At 49.9% G+C, this 20,199-nt stretch overlaps 1 protein-coding gene across 1 annotated transcript in view; it reads right to left on the bottom strand.

The window, feature by feature from the left end:
• IQGAP1 (IQ motif containing GTPase activating protein 1) overlaps positions 1-20,199 on the bottom strand; it is a 313,620-nt gene that overhangs the window by 139,522 nt on the left and 153,899 nt on the right. Inside the window, exons 11-12 of the mRNA XM_075345867.1 lie at positions 3,830-3,914; positions 1,916-2,079 (exon numbers count right to left, since the gene is read on the bottom strand). Of these exons, the coding sequence (XP_075201982.1) occupies positions 1,916-2,079; positions 3,830-3,914 (249 nt within the window). The remainder of the gene's footprint in view (positions 1-1,915; positions 2,080-3,829; positions 3,915-20,199) is intronic.

Here is a 20,199-nt window from a genome sequence, read left to right on the forward strand (position 1 = left end):
GCCGGGGACTCGAGTTAACAGCGCGGCCGCCGTAAAAGCGCGGGCCGCGCTGAAGTCCCCGGCGCACCACAAGTGCCAGCCGCGCCGCAGTCCCAGCGGCCGGCGCGACCGCCCTAGAAGTGGCCAGCGTCCCGCCCCTCTCCTGACTGGCAGGTCTGGGGGCGGGAACGAACTAAAGCAGGCCGCAAAAGCCGGGGACTCGAGTTATCAGCGCGGCCGCCGTAAAAGCGCGGGCCGCGCTGAAGTCCCCGGCGCACTACAAGTGCCAGCCGCGCCGCTGTTCCAGCGGCCGGCGCGCCCGAGTCCTAGACGTGGGCAGCGTCCCGCCCCTCTCCTGACTGGCAGGTCTGGGGGCGGGAACGAACGGAAGCAGGCCGCAAAAGCCGGGGACTGTAGTTATCAGCGCGGCCGCCGTAAAAGCGCAGGCCGCGCTGAAGTCCCCGGCGCACTACAAGTGCCAGCCGTGCCGCAGTCCCAGCGGCCGGCGCGGCCGAGTCCCATAAGTGTGCCTGCTTCAGCTAAGCTGAATGAGGCTATGGCACAGGCGCCGCAGCGCTGATGTCCCCCGGCGCACTACAACACCCAGCATGCTGCGGTGTGAGCGCCAAATGCACGGGGACACAGAGTACCTTGAGGAAGCAGGGCCATGTCCCTGATGTACTCCGCTCCATCCAGCATCTTCTCCAGGGGCTGTAGATGGAGCACGGTCTCAGTGCCTGGAGACCGGTAAATCCCACTTCACCCAGAGCCCTGTAAAAAGGGATGGGGAAGGAATCAGCATGTGGGCTCCTGCCGCCGTACCCGCAATGGGTACCTCAACCTTACAAACACCTCCGACATACAGTGGGGTGAGAAGGGAGCATGCTGGGGACACTATATGTGTCCTCTTTTCTTCCATCCGACATAGTCAGCAGCTGCTGCTGACTAAAAAGTGGAGCTATGCGTGGATGTGTTGCCTCCTTCGCACAAAGCACAAAACTGGTGAGCCAGTGATCCCACTGGGGGTGTATAGCCAGAAGGGGAGGGGCCTTACACTTTTAAGTGTAATACTTTGTGTGGCCTCCAGAGGCAATAGCTATACACCCAATTGTCTGGGTCTCCCAATGGAGCGACAAAGAAAATGTAGTGAAAATACTGTAGACTGTGCAGCTTGATGCACTGGATGAGGACTCCTTGAAGGGGACCTGTCACAAGTCCAAAAGTGGACCGTTTCTGCTCTTATTTTTATTCCTGCTACTCTGAGTATTGTCTTAGTTTTTTTTTTAATCCACTATAAAGTTCCAGATATATGGGCCTTTTAATTCAGTGCTAATTTTTAAGGACTTTAGAAAAGAGGCGTGGCTCACAGGGTAATTATGCAGGGCAGACTAAAGACAATCCCCCAGAAAATCCTGTTAGCCACGCCTCCTTAGTATAGACCCTAAAAATTGCATTAAATAAAAAGGCCCATATATCTGGAACCATATGGTGGATTTATTAAACAAAAAAATGGAATACTCAGGAGCAGTAGGAATAACATAAGAGCAAAGTACTTTACCTGATGACAGGTCCTCTTTAAAAGCCAAGATGTGACGTTATCACAGCATATAGGGTTAATTCACCCACTCCTATGCTGTACAGTAGATATGGAATACAAGATGGATGAAGTACTGAGAAGGACGAGCTGATGAAATGTGAAGTAGTGAACTGCATCATCTGTTCTGACTTCAAGCAGTAAGACATATAAACGGGATTGCTAGACGATCCTTAAAGTTAACCATATCTAGTCCTTTAAATGAGAAAATGAAACATTTATATAATTTTCATTTTTGCAATGTACTATGTGCAATTCTCTGCGGAAATATCGCACCACTATTAATAGCTGAATCCCAATGGACCCTGGACACATTTCTGCTGGGTCACAATCTGGCCTCACCTCCGGGCTCTGCTGCTGCAGTGTGGAGAGCTCTCGCTGGTAAAGATCCTCCGCAAATGGGAAGACCTCCGGCAGCTGGGCATCGGGGCTCATCAGCTCCTGCACCGTCTCCTCAGCCACCCCCTTTCTGATGGCGGTATTAATCCTGACCACTGCGGTATGTCCTGGAAAAAACAATTACAAATGTGACAAGGCTAAATCTACTTATTTATGTTCAGAATGGATTCATTAAAAATGGATACCAGAGGGATGGTGTCAGTATGGCATCCATCTTTTACACTACCATTGAGTTTAATGCAACAGATCAGACTGATGTCTACTACGTTCATCTGCACTGCCCTATTCACATTGGACCGCACACAGACATGCTGGAATGGTGATGTCATTACTATTAGATAAATGATAGAAACTCTGTCACTACAGTATGGACCCATGACAGTCGCTTACACAGCACAGCAAGAGTTAATAATTGGATCTTAGGAGGAAACGTCGGGGGATAACTTGTAAGAATTGTGATCCTGCTGGAACTCCCGTTATTGCGGTGTGAGAAAACATGGAGATCACAGAACAATACCTGCGATTTCCAATATGTTGAATATTACGTGTCGTCCTTTCTTGAAGCTGGACCTGTGCAGCAGCAATCCACCCCAGCAGCACAACGATTACATAATACCTTGTCAAACGCTTGTGACATTCAGCCTCACAGGAAGCCAAATGTCTTGTGACAATGATTGTGTCCAACTATCAACCTGTGTAAAAAGGCTGCAAATCAACCAATGAACAAGCAAAGTGGTCATTCTGCAGGTGAAATTATATGCAGAGAGGTTGTCAGCTATAACACTGGCGGCGTACCTTTGGATAGGTAATCAATGTCTGATCGGTGGGGGTGCGACACCTCTTCCCCTCCCCTTGCCTTGCTGATCTGCTGTTCCTGTTATCGGCAGCAGCTGGAACTGCTCAGTTACGGCACACAGCAGGTCCATCAACGGTATAATTGTCATGACCGGGTAACACACATCAGCCCACTATTCAAATCAACAAGGGGCGGATGTGCAGTACCGGCCGCGGCCATTATTCCATTGATGGAGCTGTGCTGTGCAGACTTGTAACTGAGCAGTTGCAGCCGCAGATGAAAAGAGAAAAGGCTGTGGGGGGGTGCCGGGTGTCATACCCCCAAAGATCAGACATTGAAGATCTATCCTAGGCCACCAATGCTGAAGTCATGGACGAGTTCTTTAGGCTTGCTTCCAAATCTTCGTTCTCAGCAGCACATCACCATCTGCAAACAGCACATATTGTATGCGGTCGAGAACATGATGTCTATGCACAGAACATTCGCACCAACGATCGTTCTGAGCACATGATAGTGCGGTCCTCCCATCTAAACAACCACTGATCGTCTTGAATGTTGCCTATCGGCGGTCGTTCATGCTGCCTCTGTCCGCCAGTGTATGAAAATGAAGCCATACACAAAGGAAATTTACTAGATCTGCTGGCAACACGTTTTCTCCTTAAACACAGGCTACCAGTTTTGCCTCTGCACACAGGCTACATAAATTTTCATTTTGCCTGTGCACTGACAATCATGCTTGTATCTCCTGCGGCGACCCGGGTCTGGGGTTTAATGGCTGCAATGTTTGCACAGATGTTATTACATCCACTATGGTGGCCATGAACAGGCGGCATTGTTTTCACCAGCAGCAGTAATTACGGTAATAGCAGCCTCTTCTAGATAAGAGGTAGAGTAGATGGAACAAGAATGCATTATTTCCATCTAGCACTATGGAGTACCTGGAGCACGGCCATGAGTGCATTCTGAAGAGGAGGCCGGGATCAGACATTAGGCGGGCTCATTCCTGCCCACACCTGCCCCCACCATCACACAGTCCTACACTTTGTGCTACTGATACCTACTTCTCTGTAGCTGCTGTGCTAATCCATTGGCAGCGTCGACTCCGGCCTGCAGCTCCTCCTTCTGTAGGGGGCCAGAGAAGCCGTTCTGTAAGGAGAAGATGGGACGCGTGAGTCCAATAGTATAATCACACAGAATATGTAATATGCCTGCGATATAAGTAGAATAACATGCTTATAATCACAGGATACATGCAGTAGACATCCGCTGTATATTACAAGCTTTTATACATAGATAGTCTCATGTCAGACATTTATAGCATGTGCACTGAATGTGCCCTACTCCTGTCTCATAAATGTGAGTCCCACTATTGAGACGTTTAACCATCATGATAACCACCACTGTGTATATGTCCCTACTATGTAAAAGTAAGCACATCCCTTTAACTTTGCTGTGGGATATATAGTATATATGCTGAGCAGTGTGTTACAGTTATTAGCACAGTTACAAGAAAAGAAGCAAAAGACTTCACTTATCAAGTAAATGCTAATCACATTGCCCAATTTCCCTGGCATGCAGATCTGGAAGACTTCCACCAAAGCAGTGATCTCCAAGCCTGGCTCTCAGTTATTGCAAAACTACCACTCCCAGAAGCTACAAGCCTAAGCTGGCTATATCCAAATGCACCGAAGAAAGTCAAATAAATGTATATAGTGTTTCATAAGAGGTATACATATTTATATGTACACATACATACACACACACTATATGTATACGCATTACAATGCGACCCAAAATCCTTTGGTAATCTTCAGATTTTATGATGCCTTGCCTAGAGTCAGGACACCAAGTGCCAGAGGCAGCAAAATAACTGGAAAACATCTTTTAGCCTCCACCATGTTTGACCGTAGGTACTGTATTCTGTTCCTTGTACGCCTCATTCCATTTTCAGTAAATAGTAGAATTATGTACTTTACCAAAAAGCTCTATCTTCGTCTCATCTGTCCACAAGATTTTGGGTTACCTACATACATTTTTGAACTGCAATCTAGCTTTTTATGTCTCTGTATCAACAGTCAGGTTCTCCTAGGTCTCCTCTAGCGTATCATTTCATTCAAACGTGGATGGATAATTTGAGCTGACAATGATGCGCCCTCAGCCTGCAGGACAGGGCTGCTTATCCACCATGCAGACTATCCTGTGTTACAACATCTCATTAATTTTTCTCTGCCGTCCACGAAGATTAGCTACAGTGACATGGGTTGTAAATCTCTTGATTATGTTGCGCACCATCGACAAAGGAACATCAAGATCTCTGGAGATGGCGTCCGCAGACAGTTTTCTTCTCCTCCTTCTGTTTTTCATACTTCGTGTGGCACACCCAGACACAAAATACAAAGATTGAATCAACTTCTCCCCTTTTTATTTGGTTTTAGGTGTGATGTTCACATTGTCCACATCTGTTAAGGTCCCGTCACACACAGAGATAAATCGTTGGCAGATCTGTGGTTGCAGTGAAATCGTGGACATATTATTCCATTTGTACACAGCCACAAACCTGGCACTGATTGCCACAATTTCACTGCAACCACAGATCTGCCGCAGATTTATCTCTGTGTGTGACAGGGCCTTTACTTGCTGAATTGAACAAGAATCACATGCTTGAAACAAAGTTGTTGAGTCACAATTTTGGAAAGGTGTCAAAAATTCTGCTAGACTCATTTTGGGGGGTTTGTATGAAATTATGTCCAATTTGCCTTTTTTTCCTCTTATGTGTGTGTGTGTATATATATATATATATATATATATATATATATATATATATATATATACACACACACACACAGTATATGACAATAGTGAGTACACCCCTCACAATTTTGTAAATATTTTATTATATCTTTTCATGGGACAGCATTGCAGATATGACACTTTGAAACAAATAGTCAGTGTACAGCTTGTATAACAGTGTACATTTGGTGTGCCCTCTAAATAACTCAACACACAGCCACTAATGTGTAATCCACTGGCAACAAAAGTGGGTACACCCCTAAGTGAAAATGGCCAAATTGTGCCCAATTAGCCATCTTTCTCCCCAGTGTCATGTGACACATTAGGGTTCCAAATTCTCTGGTGTGAATATTGAGCAGTTTTGTCACAATTGGCGTTATCACTCACACACTCGCTCATACTGCTCACTGGAAATTCAACATAGCAGCTTATGGCAAAGAATTCTTTGAGGAGCCGAGAAAAATAATTGATGCTCTATATAAAGATGGCTTAGACTATACAAAGATTGTCAACACCCTGAAACTGATCTGCAGCACAGAGGCCAAGACCATACAGTGGTTTAACAAGTCAAATTCCACTCAGAACTGGCCTATCCATGGTCGACCAAAGAAGTGGAGTGTACATGCTGAGTATTATATCCAGAGGTTGTCTTTTCAAAATATATGTCTGAGTGCTGGCAGCATTGCTGCAGAGGTTATAAGAGTGGGGGGGTCAGCCTGTCAGTGCTCAGACAAAACACCGCACACTGCATAACATTGGTCTGCATGACTGCCATCCTAGAAGGAAGTCTCTTCTAATGATGATGCAAAACCCTGCAAACTTATTTGGTTCAGATGGTGTCAAGTGTGAGTGGAAGCAAACAGGTGTGGAGAACAAAGTTATATGTTTTGCCTACAGTCAAGCATGGTGGTGGGAGAGTCATGATTTACAGCTGCATGAGTGCTGCCGGCTGTGGGGAGCTACAATTAATTGAGGGAACCATGAATGCCAATATGTACTGTGACATACTGAAGCACAGAATGAATCCATCCATTCGGAAACTGGGCTGCAGGGCAGTATTCTAACATTATAATAACAACCTACAAAAAACCTCCCAGATGACCACTGCTTTGCTAAAGAAACTGAAGATAAAGGTGCTGGACTGAACAAGGATGTCTCCAGACCTAAACCCTATTGAGTATCTGTGGGGCAGCCTCAAACGGAGGTCTCACATCCGTGATGTCGTCATGGAAGATGGAAGAGGATCCAAGTGGTTCCTGTGAAGCTCTAGGAAACTCCATACCCAAAAGAATTAAGGCAGTGCTTGAAAATATTGACAGTTTGGCCATTTTCAATTAGGGTTGAACTAATTTTTGTTGGCAGCGGTTTAGACATTAATGGCTGTATGTTGAGTTATTTAGAAGGCACAACAACACTTACATTGTTAGGCTATGCGCACACGTTGCAGATATGGTTGCAGACAATTGGCAGACAAATTTGCATGTTCTGGCAGGAAAACCGCTATGGAAAAAACATGCATTTTTGTCCTGATTTGCTGCAGTTTATTTATGCGTTTTTTCATTGCTGTCAATGGTGTATATGTATGAAAAACACAAAGAATTGACATGCTGCAGATTTCTGCTGCAACAAAATCTTCCAGGAAGAAGGGAATTTTGTTTACTTACCGTAAATTCCTTTTCTTCTAGCTCTAATTGGGAGACCCAGACAATTGGGTGTATAGGCTATGCCTCCGGAGGCCGCACAAAGTATTACACTCAAAAGTGTTAAGCCCCTCCCCTTCTGCCTATACACCCCCCGTGCTCCCACGGGCTCCTCAGTTTTGGTGCAAAAGCAAGAAGGAGGAAAAAGAATTATAAACTGGTTTAAAGTAACTTCAATCCGAAGGAATATCGGAGAACTGAAACCATTCAACATGAACAACATGTGTACACAAAAAAACAGGGGCGGGTGCTGGGTCTCCCAATTAGAGCTAGAAGAAAAGGAATTTACGGTAAGTAAACAAAATTCCCTTCTTCTTTGTCGCTCTATTGGGAGACCCAGACAATTGGGACGTCCAAAAGCAGTCCCTGGGTGGGTAAAATAATACCTCATAAGAGAGCCGTAAAACGGCCTCTTCCTACAGGTGGGCAATCGCCGCCTGAAGGACTCGTCTACCTAGGCTGGCATCCGCCGAAGCATAGGTATGCACCTGATAGTGCTTCGTGAAAGTGTGCAGGCTCGACCAGGTAGCCGCCTGACACACCTGCTGAGCCGTAGCCTGGTGCCTCAAAGCCCAGGATGCGCCCACGGCTCTGGTAGAATGGGCCTTCAGCCCTGAGGGAACCGGAAGCCCAGCCGAACGGTAAGCTTCGATAATTGGCTCCTTGATCCACCGAGCCAGGGTTGATTTGGAAGCCTGTGACCCTTTACGCTGGCCAGCGACAAGGACAAAGAGTGCATCCGAGCGGCGCAGGGGCGTCGTACGAGAAATGTAGAGTCTGAGTGCTCTCACCAGATCTAACAAGTGCAAATCCTTTTCACATTGGTGAACTGGATGAGGACAAAAAGAAGGTAAGGAGATATCCTGATTGAGATGAAAGGGGGATACCACCTTAGGGAGAAATTCCGGAACCGGACGCAGAACCACCTTGTCCTGGTGAAACACCAGGAAGGGAGCTTTGCATGACAGTGCAGCTAGCTCAGACACTCTGCGAAGTGAAGTGACTGCTACTAGAAAAACCACTTTCTGCGAAAGGCGTGAGAGAGAAATATCCCTCATTGGCTCGAATGGTGGTTTCTGAAGAACCATCAGCACCCTGTTCAGATCCCAGGGTTCTAACGGCCGCTTGTAAGGAGGGACGATGTGACAAACCCCCTGCAGGAACGTGCGTACCTGTGGAAGTCTGGCTAGGCGCTTCTGGAAAAACACAGAGAGCGCTGAGACTTGTCCCTTAAGGGAGCCGAGCGACAAACCCTTTTCCAGTCCAGATTGAAGGAAGGACAGAAAAGTGGGCAAGGCAAAAGGCCAGGGAGAAATACCCTGAGCAGAGCACCATGACAGGAAAATTTTCCACGTCCTGTGTAGATCTTGGCGGACGTTGGTTTCCTAGCTTGTCTCATAGTGGCAATGACGTCTTGAGATAACCCTGAGGACGCTAGGATCCAGGACTCAATGGCCACACAGTCAGGTTGAGGGCCGCAGAATTCAGATGGAAAAACGGCCCTTGAGATAGCAAGTCTGGTCGGTCTGGTAGTGCCCACGGTTGGCCGACCGTGAGATGCCACAGATCCGGGTACCACGACCGCCTCAGCCAGTCTGGAGCGACGAGGATGACGCGGCGGCAGTCGGCCCTGATCTTGCGTAACACTCTGGGCAACAGTGCCAGCGGAGGAAACACATAAGGGAGCTGAAACTGCGACCAATCCTGAACTAAGGCGTCTGCCGCCAGAGCTCTGGGATCTTGAGACCGTGCCATGAACGCCGGTACCTTGTTGTTGTGCCGGGACGCCATGAGGTCGACGTCCGGCACCCCCCAGCGGCAACAGATCTCCTGAAACACGTCCTGGTGAAGGGACCATTCCCCTGTGTCCATGCCCTGGCGACTGAGATAATCTGCTTCCCAGTTTTCCACGCCTGGAATGTGAACTGCGGAGATGGTGGAGGCCGTGGCTTCCACCCACAGCAGAATCCGCCGGACTTCCTGGAAGGCTTGCCGACTGCGTGTGCCGCCTTGGTGGTTGATGTATGCCACCGCTGTGGAATTGTCTGACTGAATTCTTATCTGCTTGCCTTCCAGCCACTGCTGGAACGCTTTCAGGGCAAGATACACTGCCCGTATTTCCAGAACATTGATCTGAAGCGAGGACTCTTGCTGGGTCCACGTACCCTGAGCCCTGTGGTGGAGAAAAACCGCTCCCCACCCTGACAGACTCGCGTCCGTCGTGACCACCTCCCAGGATGGGGGTAGGAAGGATTTCCCTTTCGATAATGAAGTGGGAAGAAGCCACCACCGAAGGGAAGCTTTGGTCGCCTGCGAGAGGGAGACGTTCCTGTCGAGGGACGTCGGCTTCCTGTCCCATTTGCGTAGGATGTCCCATTGAAGAGGACGCAGGTGAAACTGCGCGAAAGGAACTGCCTCCATTGCTGCCACCATCTTCCCCAGGAAGTGCATGAGGCGCCTCAAGGTGTGTGACCGACCTTGAAGGAGAGATTGTACCCCTGTCTGTAGTGACCGCTGCTTGATCAGCGGAAGCTTCACTATCGCTGAGAGGGTATGAAACTCCATGCCAAGGTATGTCAGCGATTGGGCCGGTGTCAGATTTGACTTTGGAAAATTGATGATCCACCCGAAACTCTGGAGAGTCTCCAGGGTAGCGTCGAGGCTGTGTTGGCATGCCTCTAGAGAGGGTGCCTTGATCAACAGATCGTCCAAGTACGGGATCACCGAGTGACCCTGAGAGTGGAGGACTGCTACTACAGTAGCCATAACCTTGGTGAAAACCCGTGGGGCTGTTGCCAGGCCGAACGGCAGTGCCACGAACTGCAGGTGTTCGTTCCCTATGGCGAAGCGCAAGAAGCGCTGGTGCTCTGGAGCAATCGGTACGTGGAGATAAGCATCTTTGATATCGATCGATGCAAGGAAATCTCCCTGGGACATTGAGGCGATGACGGAGCGGAGGGATTCCATCCGGAACCGCCTGGTCTTTACGTGTTTGTTGAGAAGTTTCAGGTCCAGGACAGGTCGGAAAGACCCGTCCTTCTTTGGGACCACAAACAAGTTGGAGTAAAAACCGTGGCCCTGTTGCTGAAGAGGAACAGGGACCACCACTCCTTCTGCCTTCAGAATGCCCAGCGCCTGCAGAAGAGCCCCGGCTCGCTCGGGAGGCGGGGATGACCTGAAGAATCGAGTCGGGGGGCGAGAGGTGAACTCTATCTTGTAACCGTGAGACAGAATGTCTCTCACCCAACGGTCTTTTACCCGTGGCAGCCAGGTGTCGCAAAAGCGGGAAAGCCTGCCACCGACCGAGGATGCGGAGTGAGGATGCCGAAAGTCATGAGGAAGCCGCTTTGGTAGCGGCACCTCCGGTGGTCTGTTTAGGACGTGACTTAGACCGCCATGCATCAGAGTTCCTTTGATCTTTCTGAGGCCTTTTGGACGAGGAGAATTGGGACCTGCCCGCGCCCCGAAAGGACCGAAACCTCGACTGCCCCTTCCTCTGTTGGGGTATGTTCGGTTTGGGCTGGGGTAAGGATGTATCCTTTCCCTTGGATTGTTTGATGATTTCATCCAAACGCTCGCCAAACAATCGTTCGCCAGAAATTGGCAAACTGGTTAAGCGCTTTTTGGAAACAGAATCTGCCTTCCATTCCCGTAGCCACAAGGCCCTGCGGAGTACCACCGAATTGGCGGCTGCAACCGCCGTACGGCTCGCAGAGTCCAGGACAGCATTAATAGCGTAAGACGCAAATGCCGACGTCTGAGTGGTTATGGACGCCACCTGTGGCGCGGACGTGCGTGTGGCTGCGTCAATTTGCGCTTGACCTGCTGAGATAGCTTGTAGCGCCCATACGGCTGCGAATGCTGGGGCAAAAGAAGCGCCGATAGCTTCATAGATGGATTTCAACCAGAGCTCCATCTGCCTGTCAGTGGCATCTTTGAGTGAAGCCCCATCTTCCACTGCAAGTATGGATCTAGCTGCCAGTCTGGAGATTGGAGGATCCACTTTGGGACACTGAGTCCAACCCTTGACCACGTCAGGGGGAAAGGGATAACGTGTATCCTTAAGGCGCTTAGAAAAACGCTTATCTGGACAAGCATGGTGATTCTGGACTGCCTCTCTGAAATCAGAGTGGTCCAGAAACATACTCGGTGTACGCTTGGGAAACCTGAAACGGAATTTCTCCTGCTGGGAAGCCGACTCCTCCGCCGGAGGAGCTGAGGGAGAAATATCCAACATACGATTGATGGACGCAATAAGGTCGTTCACTATGGCGTCCCCGTCCGGAGTATCAAGATTGAGAGCGGCCTCAGGATCAGAATCCTGATCAGCTACTTCCGCGTCATCAACCAACGATTCCCCTCGCTGAGACCCTGAACAATATAATGATGTCGAGGGAAAATCTAAGCGAGCACGCTTAGTCGGTCTGGGGCTGGGGTCTGTGTCAGAACCCTCAGCTTGGGATCCATGAGATACCCCGGGAGGACATTGTTGGTCCAGCTGAGGTGGGCCAGGGAACAAAGAATCAACAGAGTCCCTGTGCTGAGATACCGGTCTGGACTGCAATGCAAACTCCGTCCCTGTCACCTGAACAGTGTTAGCAGGTGGCTCCCCCTGGGCCCCCCCCAGCAGAGGCTCTGGCTGAGTAAGTGCCACAGGGGCCGAACAGTGCATACAATGAGGGTCAGTGGAACCTGCCGGTAGCGGGGTCGTACATGCGGCGCAGGCAACATAATAAGCCTGTGTTTTGGCACCCCTGCCTTTCGTGGGCGCCATGCTATTATCTTCCCTGAGTAACACAATAGGGTATATAGCCAGAAATCAACTGTGCACTATACGGTGTAAAATAAACATATAATGTTACACTACTGCACAATGGGGCTAGCACCACAGGTGCCGCTTACCACCCGCTTAAAGCGGTTGTGAGGCCACCAGAGTCCCTGCCTGGGTCTCCCAGATTTTGTCCCCCTCTGCAGCGTCCGAGGAGCTGACAGGAATGCGTCCTGAGGAGAGGAGGGAGCCGTGGGCGTGACCCAGAAAGAGCGGGAACTGGTGCCTGCACTGTGCACAGTGAGGGGAGTGGAGTATGCAAAGCATGCTCCAGCCCTCAGTGCTGCTCGTTCTGTGCAGCGTCCCGCCCTTCCCCTGCCTGTCAGGGCTATGGGCGGGAGGAAAGGAAACTAGGCCGCAAAAAGCCGGGGACTCTAGTAATAAACGCGGCCGCCGTAAAAGCGCGGCCGGCGTGGAAGTCCCCGGCGCACTACAAGTCCCAGCCGCGCCGCAGTGTTTCCATGGCAGCGGCGGTCAGTGCGGCAGTCCCTATACATAAACACACTCAGCAACGCTGAGTGTGTAATGGCACATTTAACCCGGTCAGCGCCGCGGTCCCCGGTGCACTAGCACACCCAGCAAAGCTGGAGTGTTGCTGTGCGCGGTCCCCACGGGGACACAGAGTACCTCCAAGTAGCAGGGCCATGTCCCTGAACGATACCCGGCTCCTATCCAGCAGGCTCCACAGGAGTTGTGGATGAAGCACGGTCTCAGTGCCTGGAGACCGATAGGATCCCACTTCCACCAGAGCCCTGAGGGGGATGGGGAAGGAAAACAGCATGTGGGCTCCAGCCTCCGTACCCGCAATGGATACCTCAACCTTACAACACCGCCGACAAGAGTAGGGTGAGAAGGGAGCATGCTGGGGGCCCTATATGGGCCCACTTTTCTTCCATCCGACATGGTCAGCAGCTGCTGCTGACCAATCTGTGGAGCTGTGCGTGCGTGTCTGACCTCCTTCGCACAAAGCAAAAAACTGAGGAGCCCGTGGGAGCACGGGGGGTGTATAGGCAGAAGGGGAGGGGCTTAACACTTTTGAGTGTAATACTTTGTGCGGCCTCCGGAGGCATAGCCTATACACCCAATTGTCTGGGTCTCCCAATAGAGCGACAAAGAAAAGATCCTAAATGTGTGCACAACACTTCAGGATTCTCATAGGACTTTGCCAACATCAGGATATCCTTGCAGATCTCTGAAAAATAGCGTGGCAAAAACACACCATGTGCGCGCAGTCTTAGGCTAGGTTCACATTTCCGTTGTTTTGCATCAGTCACATGCATTGCTTGACGCATGTGACTGATGCGTTGTACAACGGATGACAAAGAACAGAATTCATTGTCTGACTCCCTTGTGTGCATGGGGCGGAGCACGAGGTGTCGGAGTTCGGGGTGGGTGGAGCCGAGCGGGGCCGTGGCGCTAAGGACGTCAGTGCCGCGGGGACTGCAGGGCTGGGGACAGGTGAGTGAGTGAGTGAGTGAGTGAGTGAGTGAGTGTGTGTGTGTGTGTGTGTGTGTGTGTGTGTGTGTGTGTGTGTGTGTGTGTGTGTGTGTGTGTGTGTGTGTGTGTGTGAGAGAGTGTGTACATGCAGAGTGCAGGAGGGGGCGGAGCTGAGCGGGGAAGTGTCGGCCTCACTGCACACGTATCCAGGGTAAATATCGGGTAACTAAAAGCAAAGCACTTTTTGCTTGGTTACCCGAAATTTACACTGGTTACCAGCGTGCACCGCTTAGCACTGGCTCCCTGCACACGTAACCAGTGTAAATATCGGGTAACTAACCAAAGCGCATTGCTTAGTAACCCGATGTGTATCCTGGTTACATGTGCAGGGAGCCAGAGAGAGCATGCGCGGCAAAATCCTACGGATTGCGCTGCTCAAAAAACGTTACATGCTGCGTTCCTTCCGCCCCGCGGTCAGTCGTTCCACGACTGATCAGTCGGGCGGAAGGTGCAACGCAGCATCATCAGTCACAATCCGCCGCTCATACAAGAATATGGGAAGAACGGAATCCGCTAAACGGATTCCGTTGTTTACCAGAGCAGTGGATTGTGACTGATACAATTTAACGGAAGTGTGAACCTAGCCTTATCCGACCTGTACTCGGACTACATTGTATCAGTGTCATATCTTCAGTGTTGTCCCATGCAAAGATATAATAGCATAATTTAAAAAATGAGAGGTGTGCTCACTTTTATGATATACTGCATATGTATGTGTGTATATACACGTATATTACACATACACACACAGCACTGTATATTGAATCATTGATGTTGAATTCCAGCTCATATCCCGGACATTGACATCATAATGCAAAAAAAAACAACAAAAACATGACACGTTGTAAGAATGCAAGATTTGGAGCAGAATGAATCTCGCTATTGGAATTAACAATTTGGGGATTCATGGAGTCTGAATAAGGAGTTAACAGATGACACAGGAACATGTCTCACTGCCTCCCTTCAGGTACACACCTAAATTCCACCCTCCTCACAGAGCGCCTTTTGTACCTTCGTCTATTTATAATTACCGGCACATACAGGAGCTATACATGTGCTTGTGGGCATGCAGGCACCTCCACGCCCAGCCAGCATAGAAGCTCAGAAAGAAGCGGGCACGCTTGGCTTACAACAGATGTATTCAGGCCATGAACATTCAATAGCTGTAAGTCAGCGTGATCCAAGCAAACCGCAATTCATTTTCTGCTGACAACAAAGTGACGTGCTAAGGACTGTGTCATCAAAGGCTTCCGCATAAAAAGGCGGCTGCAAAAACACCCGGCGTAATGGTGATGTGCACATAAATGCACCTGACAGAAAATGTCTTTGGGTCATGAATGTCTTCATAGAGGGGACAAAGCCGGGACACACAATAGTCTGCACCTCAGTGAGGCCTCCTCTACCGCCTCACCCACAACTGCTTATGGATAAACACATTCGGAGGGGTTCCTCGGGCACGACTGCTCCATGTGTATGATAGGCAGCTTTTAGTGCTAGGAATTGGGTTACCTTTCTGTCCATTCACTGAGCCGAAATCTCCATGTTTTGTAGCTCCTACTTACTTTTATGGAAGTTACTGATAAAAAACAGCCAGTCAGGCGTATTGTATTATCATCTTGGCCATGACACAGAGAAAAATTGCTGTTATGGGAAGAGACCTTTAACCACCTTTGCATAATCCGAACCTCCCAATCCCATCCGAATGAAGGGAATTTTGTTTACTTACCGTAAATTCCTTTTCTTCTAGCTCCAATTGGGAGACCCAGACAGTGGGTGTATAGCTACTGCCCTCTGGAGGCCGCACAAAGAACTACACTTAAAAGTGTAAGGCCCCTCCCCTTCTGGCTATACACCCTCCCGTAGGAGTACAGATTCCTCAGTTTTAGTACCAAAGCAAGAAGGAGGAAAGCCAATAACAGTTTCAAAAACAAATTCAATCCGATAACACGATCGGAGAACTTAAGAAACAACATGAACAACATGTGCACCCGAAAAAACGAAACCCTAAGAACAAATAGGGCGGGTGCTGGGTCTCCCAATTGGAGCTAGAAGAAAAGGAATTTACGGTAAGTAAACAAAATTCCCTTCTTCTTTTTCGCTCCTAATTGGGAGACCCAGACAGTGGGACGTCCAAAAGCAGTCCCTGGGTGGGTAAAAAGATACCACATGAACGGGCTGTCAGACAGCCTCTTCCTACAGGTGGGCCACCGCCGCCTGAAGGACCTGTCTACCTAGGCTGGCATCTGCCGAAGCGTAGGTATGCACTTGATAGTGTTTGGTAAACGTGTGCAGACTCGACCAGGTAGCCGCCTGGCACACTTGCTGAGCCGTAGCCTGATGCCGTAATGCCCAGGACGCACCCACGGCTCTGGTAGAATGGGCCTTCAGTCCAGATGGAATCGGAAGCCCAGCAGAACGGTATGTGTGAAGAATTGGTTCCTTGATCCACCGCGCCAGGGTGGATTTGGAAGCTTGCGATCCTTTATGCTGACCAGCGACTAGGACAAAGAGCGCATCCGAACGGCGTAGAGCCGCCGTGCGAGAAATGTAAATCCTGAGTGCTCTCACCAGGTCCAACAGATGTAAACCCTTTTCAAATTGGTGAACTGGATGCGGACACAAAGATGGTAAGGTGATATCCTGATTGAGATGAAAGGAAGAAACCACCTTGGGAGAAAACTCTGGAATTGGACGCAGTACTACCTTGTCTTGGTGAAACACCAGGAAGGGAGATTTGCAAGATAATGCCGCTAGCTCGGACACTCTTCGAAGAGACGTGACCGCCACAAGAAAAACTACCTTTTGTGAAAGCCGAGAAAGGGGAACCTCTTTCAAAGGCTCGAAAGGCGGCTTCTGGAGAGCAATGAGAACCTTGTTCAGATCCCAGGGTTCCAATGGCCGTCTGTAAGGAGGAACGATATGACAAACTCCTTGGAGAAACGTGCGTACTTTAGAAAGCTGTGCCAAGCGCTTCTGAAAGAATACGGATAGCGCGGAGACTTGACCCTTAAGAGAGCTAAGCGACAAACCTTTTTCCAACCCAGACTGCAGGAAGGAAAGAAAAATTGGCAATGCAAATGGCCAGGGAGAAAACCCTTGAGCCAAGCACCACGCTAAGAATATCTTCCACGTTCTGTGATAGATCTTAGCTGAGGATGGTTTTCTAGCCTGTCTCATTGTGGCAACAACGTCCTGAGATAAACCTGAGGCCGCTAGGATCCAGGACTCAATGGCCACACAGTCAGGTTCAGGGCCGCAGAATTCAGATGGAAAAACGGCCCTTGAGACAGCAAATCTGGACGGTCTGGTAGTGTCCACGGTTGGCCTACCGTGAGATGCCACAGATCCGGGTACCACGACCTTCTTGGCCAATCTGGAGTGACGAGTATGGCTCGATGGCAGTCGGACCTGATTTTCCGGAGAACTCTGGGTAACAATGCTAGAGGTGGGAACACATAGGGGAGTCGGAATTGCGACCAATCCTGAACCAAGGCGTCTGCCGCCAGTGCTCGGTGATCGTGAGACCGTGCCATGAAAACTGGGACCTTGTTGTTGTGCCGTGACGCCATCAGATCGACGTCCGGCGTCCCCCAGCGGCAACAGATCTGCTGAAACACGTCCGGGTGAAGTGACCATTCTCCTGCGTCCATGCCCTGGCGACTGAGAAAGTCTGCTTCCCAGTTTTCCACGCCTGGGATGTGAACTGCGGATATGGTGGACGCTCTGCTTTCCACCCACGTCAAAATCCGTTGGACTTCTTGAAAAGCTTGGCGACTGCGTGTTCCCCCTTGGTGGTTGATGTAAGCCACCGCCGTAGAATTGTCCGACTGAATCCGAATCTGCTTGCCTTCCAGCCACTGTTGGAAGGCTCGCAGGGCAAGATAGATTGCTCTGATTTCCAGAACATTGATCTGCAGGGTGGACTCTTCCAGAGTCCACATCCCCTGAGCCCTGTGGTGGAGATACACCGCTCCCCACCCTGATAGGCTCGCATCCGTCGTGACCACTGCCCAGGACGGGGGAAGGAACGACTTTCCCTGTGACAATGAGTTGGGGAGAAGCCACCAACGGAGAGAGTCCTTGGCAGTCTGAGAGAGGGAGACAGTCCTGTCGAGGGACGTCGATTTCCCGTCCCATTGGCGTAGGATGTCCCATTGTAGAGGGCGCAGATGAAACTGCGCGAACGGGACTGCCTCCATTGCTGCTACCATCTTTCCTAGGAAATGCATGAGGCGCCTCAGTGAGTGCGACTGGCTCTGAAGGAGAGATTGCACTCCAGTCCGTAGCGAGCACTGCTTGTCCAGTGGAAGCTTCACTATCGCTGATAGAGTATGAAACTCCATGCCAAGATAAATCAGAGATTGGGTCGGGGTTAGATGAGACTTTGGAAAGTTGATAATCCACCCGAAACTCTGGAGAGTGTCTAGTGCCACCTTCAGACTGTGTTGGCATGCCTCTTGAGAGGGTGCCTTTATAAGCAGGTCGTCTAGATACGGGATGACCGAGTGACCCTGCGAGTGCAGAACAGCTACTACTGCTGCCATGACCTTGGTGAAGACCCGGGGGGCTGTTGCCAGACCGAAAGGTAACGCTACGAACTGTAGGTGTTCGTCGTGTATGACGAAGCGTAGGAAACGCTGATGCTCTGGTGCGATCGGCACGTGGAGATACGCATCCTTGATATCTATTGATGCTAGAAAATCTCCTTGAGACATTGAGGCTATGACGGAGCGTAGGGATTCCATCCGGAACCTCCTGACTTTTACGTGTCTGTTGAGCAACTTTAGATCCAGGACGGGCCGATACGATCCGTCCTTTTTTGGGACCACAAACAGATTGGAGTAAAAACCGTGACCTTGTTCCTGAAGCGGGACGGAGGTCACCACTCCTTCCGCCCTTAGAGCGGCCACCGCCTGCAACAGAGCATCGGCTCGGTCTGGTGGTGGAGAAGTTCTGAAGAAACGAGTTGGCGGACGAGAACTGAACTCTATCCTGTACCCGTGAGACAGAATATCCCTCACCCAACGGTCTTTGACGTGTGACAGCCAGATGTCGCCAAAGTGGGAAAGCCTCCCACCGACCGCGGGTGTGGGAATCGGAGACCGCAAGTCAGGAGGACGCCGTCTTTCTGACCTCCTTGCGCACAAAGCTAAAACTGAGGAATCTGTACTCCTACGGGAGGGTGTATAGCCAGAAGGGGAGGGGCCTTACACTTTTAAGTGTAGTTCTTTGTGCGGCCTCCAGAGGGCAGTAGCTATACACCCACTGTCTGGGTCTCCCAATTAGGAGCGAAAAAGAAAACTCTTTTTTGTTCTTCACCACTTATCACATTTCATTTACTAAGGGTACCGTCACACTTTAGCGACGCTCCAGCGATCTGACCTGGTCAGGATCGCTGGTACGTCGCTACATGGTCGCTGGTGAGTTGTCAATCAGGCAGATCTCACCAGCGACCAGTGACCAACCCCCAGCCAGCAGTGACGCATGGAAGCAATGCTGCGCTTGGTAACTAAGTCAAATATTCGGTAACCAAGCAAAGCACTTCGCTTGGTTACCCGATATTTACCTTGGTTACGAGTGCACACCACTTAGCGCTGGCTCCCTGCACTCCTAGCAGAACACACATCGGGTTAATAAGCAAACCGCTTTGCTTATTTACCCGATGTGTACTCTGGCTACGTGTGCAGGGAGCAGGGATCTGGCACTGGCAGCCTGAGAGCGGAGGACGCTAGTAACAAAGGAAAATATCGGGTAACCAAGCAAAGGGCTTCGCTTGGTTACCCGATATTTACCTTGGTTACAGCTTACTGCAGGCTGCCAGACGCCGACTCCCTGCACATTCAGATCGTTGCTCTCTCGCTGTCAAACACAGTGATGTGTGCTTCACAGCGGGAGAGCAACGTACAAAAAATGGTCCAGCACGGTGTGTAACGAGCAGCGATTTCACAGCAGGGACCAGATCACTGCTCGGTGTCACACACAGCGAGATCGCTAATAAGGTCACTGCTGCATCACAAAAACCGTGACTCTTCTTTTTCCCTGAGGAAGGAGGCAGATGAGCCTCAGAAACGCGTAGGAATGATCTAAATAAAGAGAATATTTTGACTTATACATGCTCGTGGTTTTTAGCGCGGCAATAAACCCGTTTTCTCCAGTCCTTCATATTCAAAAACCGTGACTCAGCAGTGATCTCGCTATGTGAGAAGTACCCCTAACTCCTGTCTTATCACCATTTGAAGTTTTCTGCTAATTAGATTTCTGTACATCGGGGCCAGACTGTACACTGGGTCTTCTCCTCCCTGTCTATGATTCCCCAACTCTCTGCCTGCCTCCTGAGTTTGAAGATAAGATTTTAGACTGATGACTCAGGTCACTAAAAAGCAGTGACCTGTTATTGACAGAGTGGAGGCAGATAGTGGGGCTGTGGGATCAAAGACAGGGAGGATAGGACCCAGGTTACAGTCCAGCCCCTGTGTACCAAAATCTAATTAGCAGAAAACTTCAAAACCTGATTAACACTAGAACTACTGGACTCGTGACACCTATATAGAAATACATGGTGCAAAATAGTCAAAATGACTACCTCAGTAGTTCTAGTGTTAAAGAACAACAACAA

This window comes from Anomaloglossus baeobatrachus, chromosome 4 (genome assembly GCF_048569485.1).
Source record: "Anomaloglossus baeobatrachus isolate aAnoBae1 chromosome 4, aAnoBae1.hap1, whole genome shotgun sequence".
NCBI lineage: Eukaryota > Metazoa > Chordata > Amphibia > Anura > Aromobatidae > Anomaloglossus > Anomaloglossus baeobatrachus.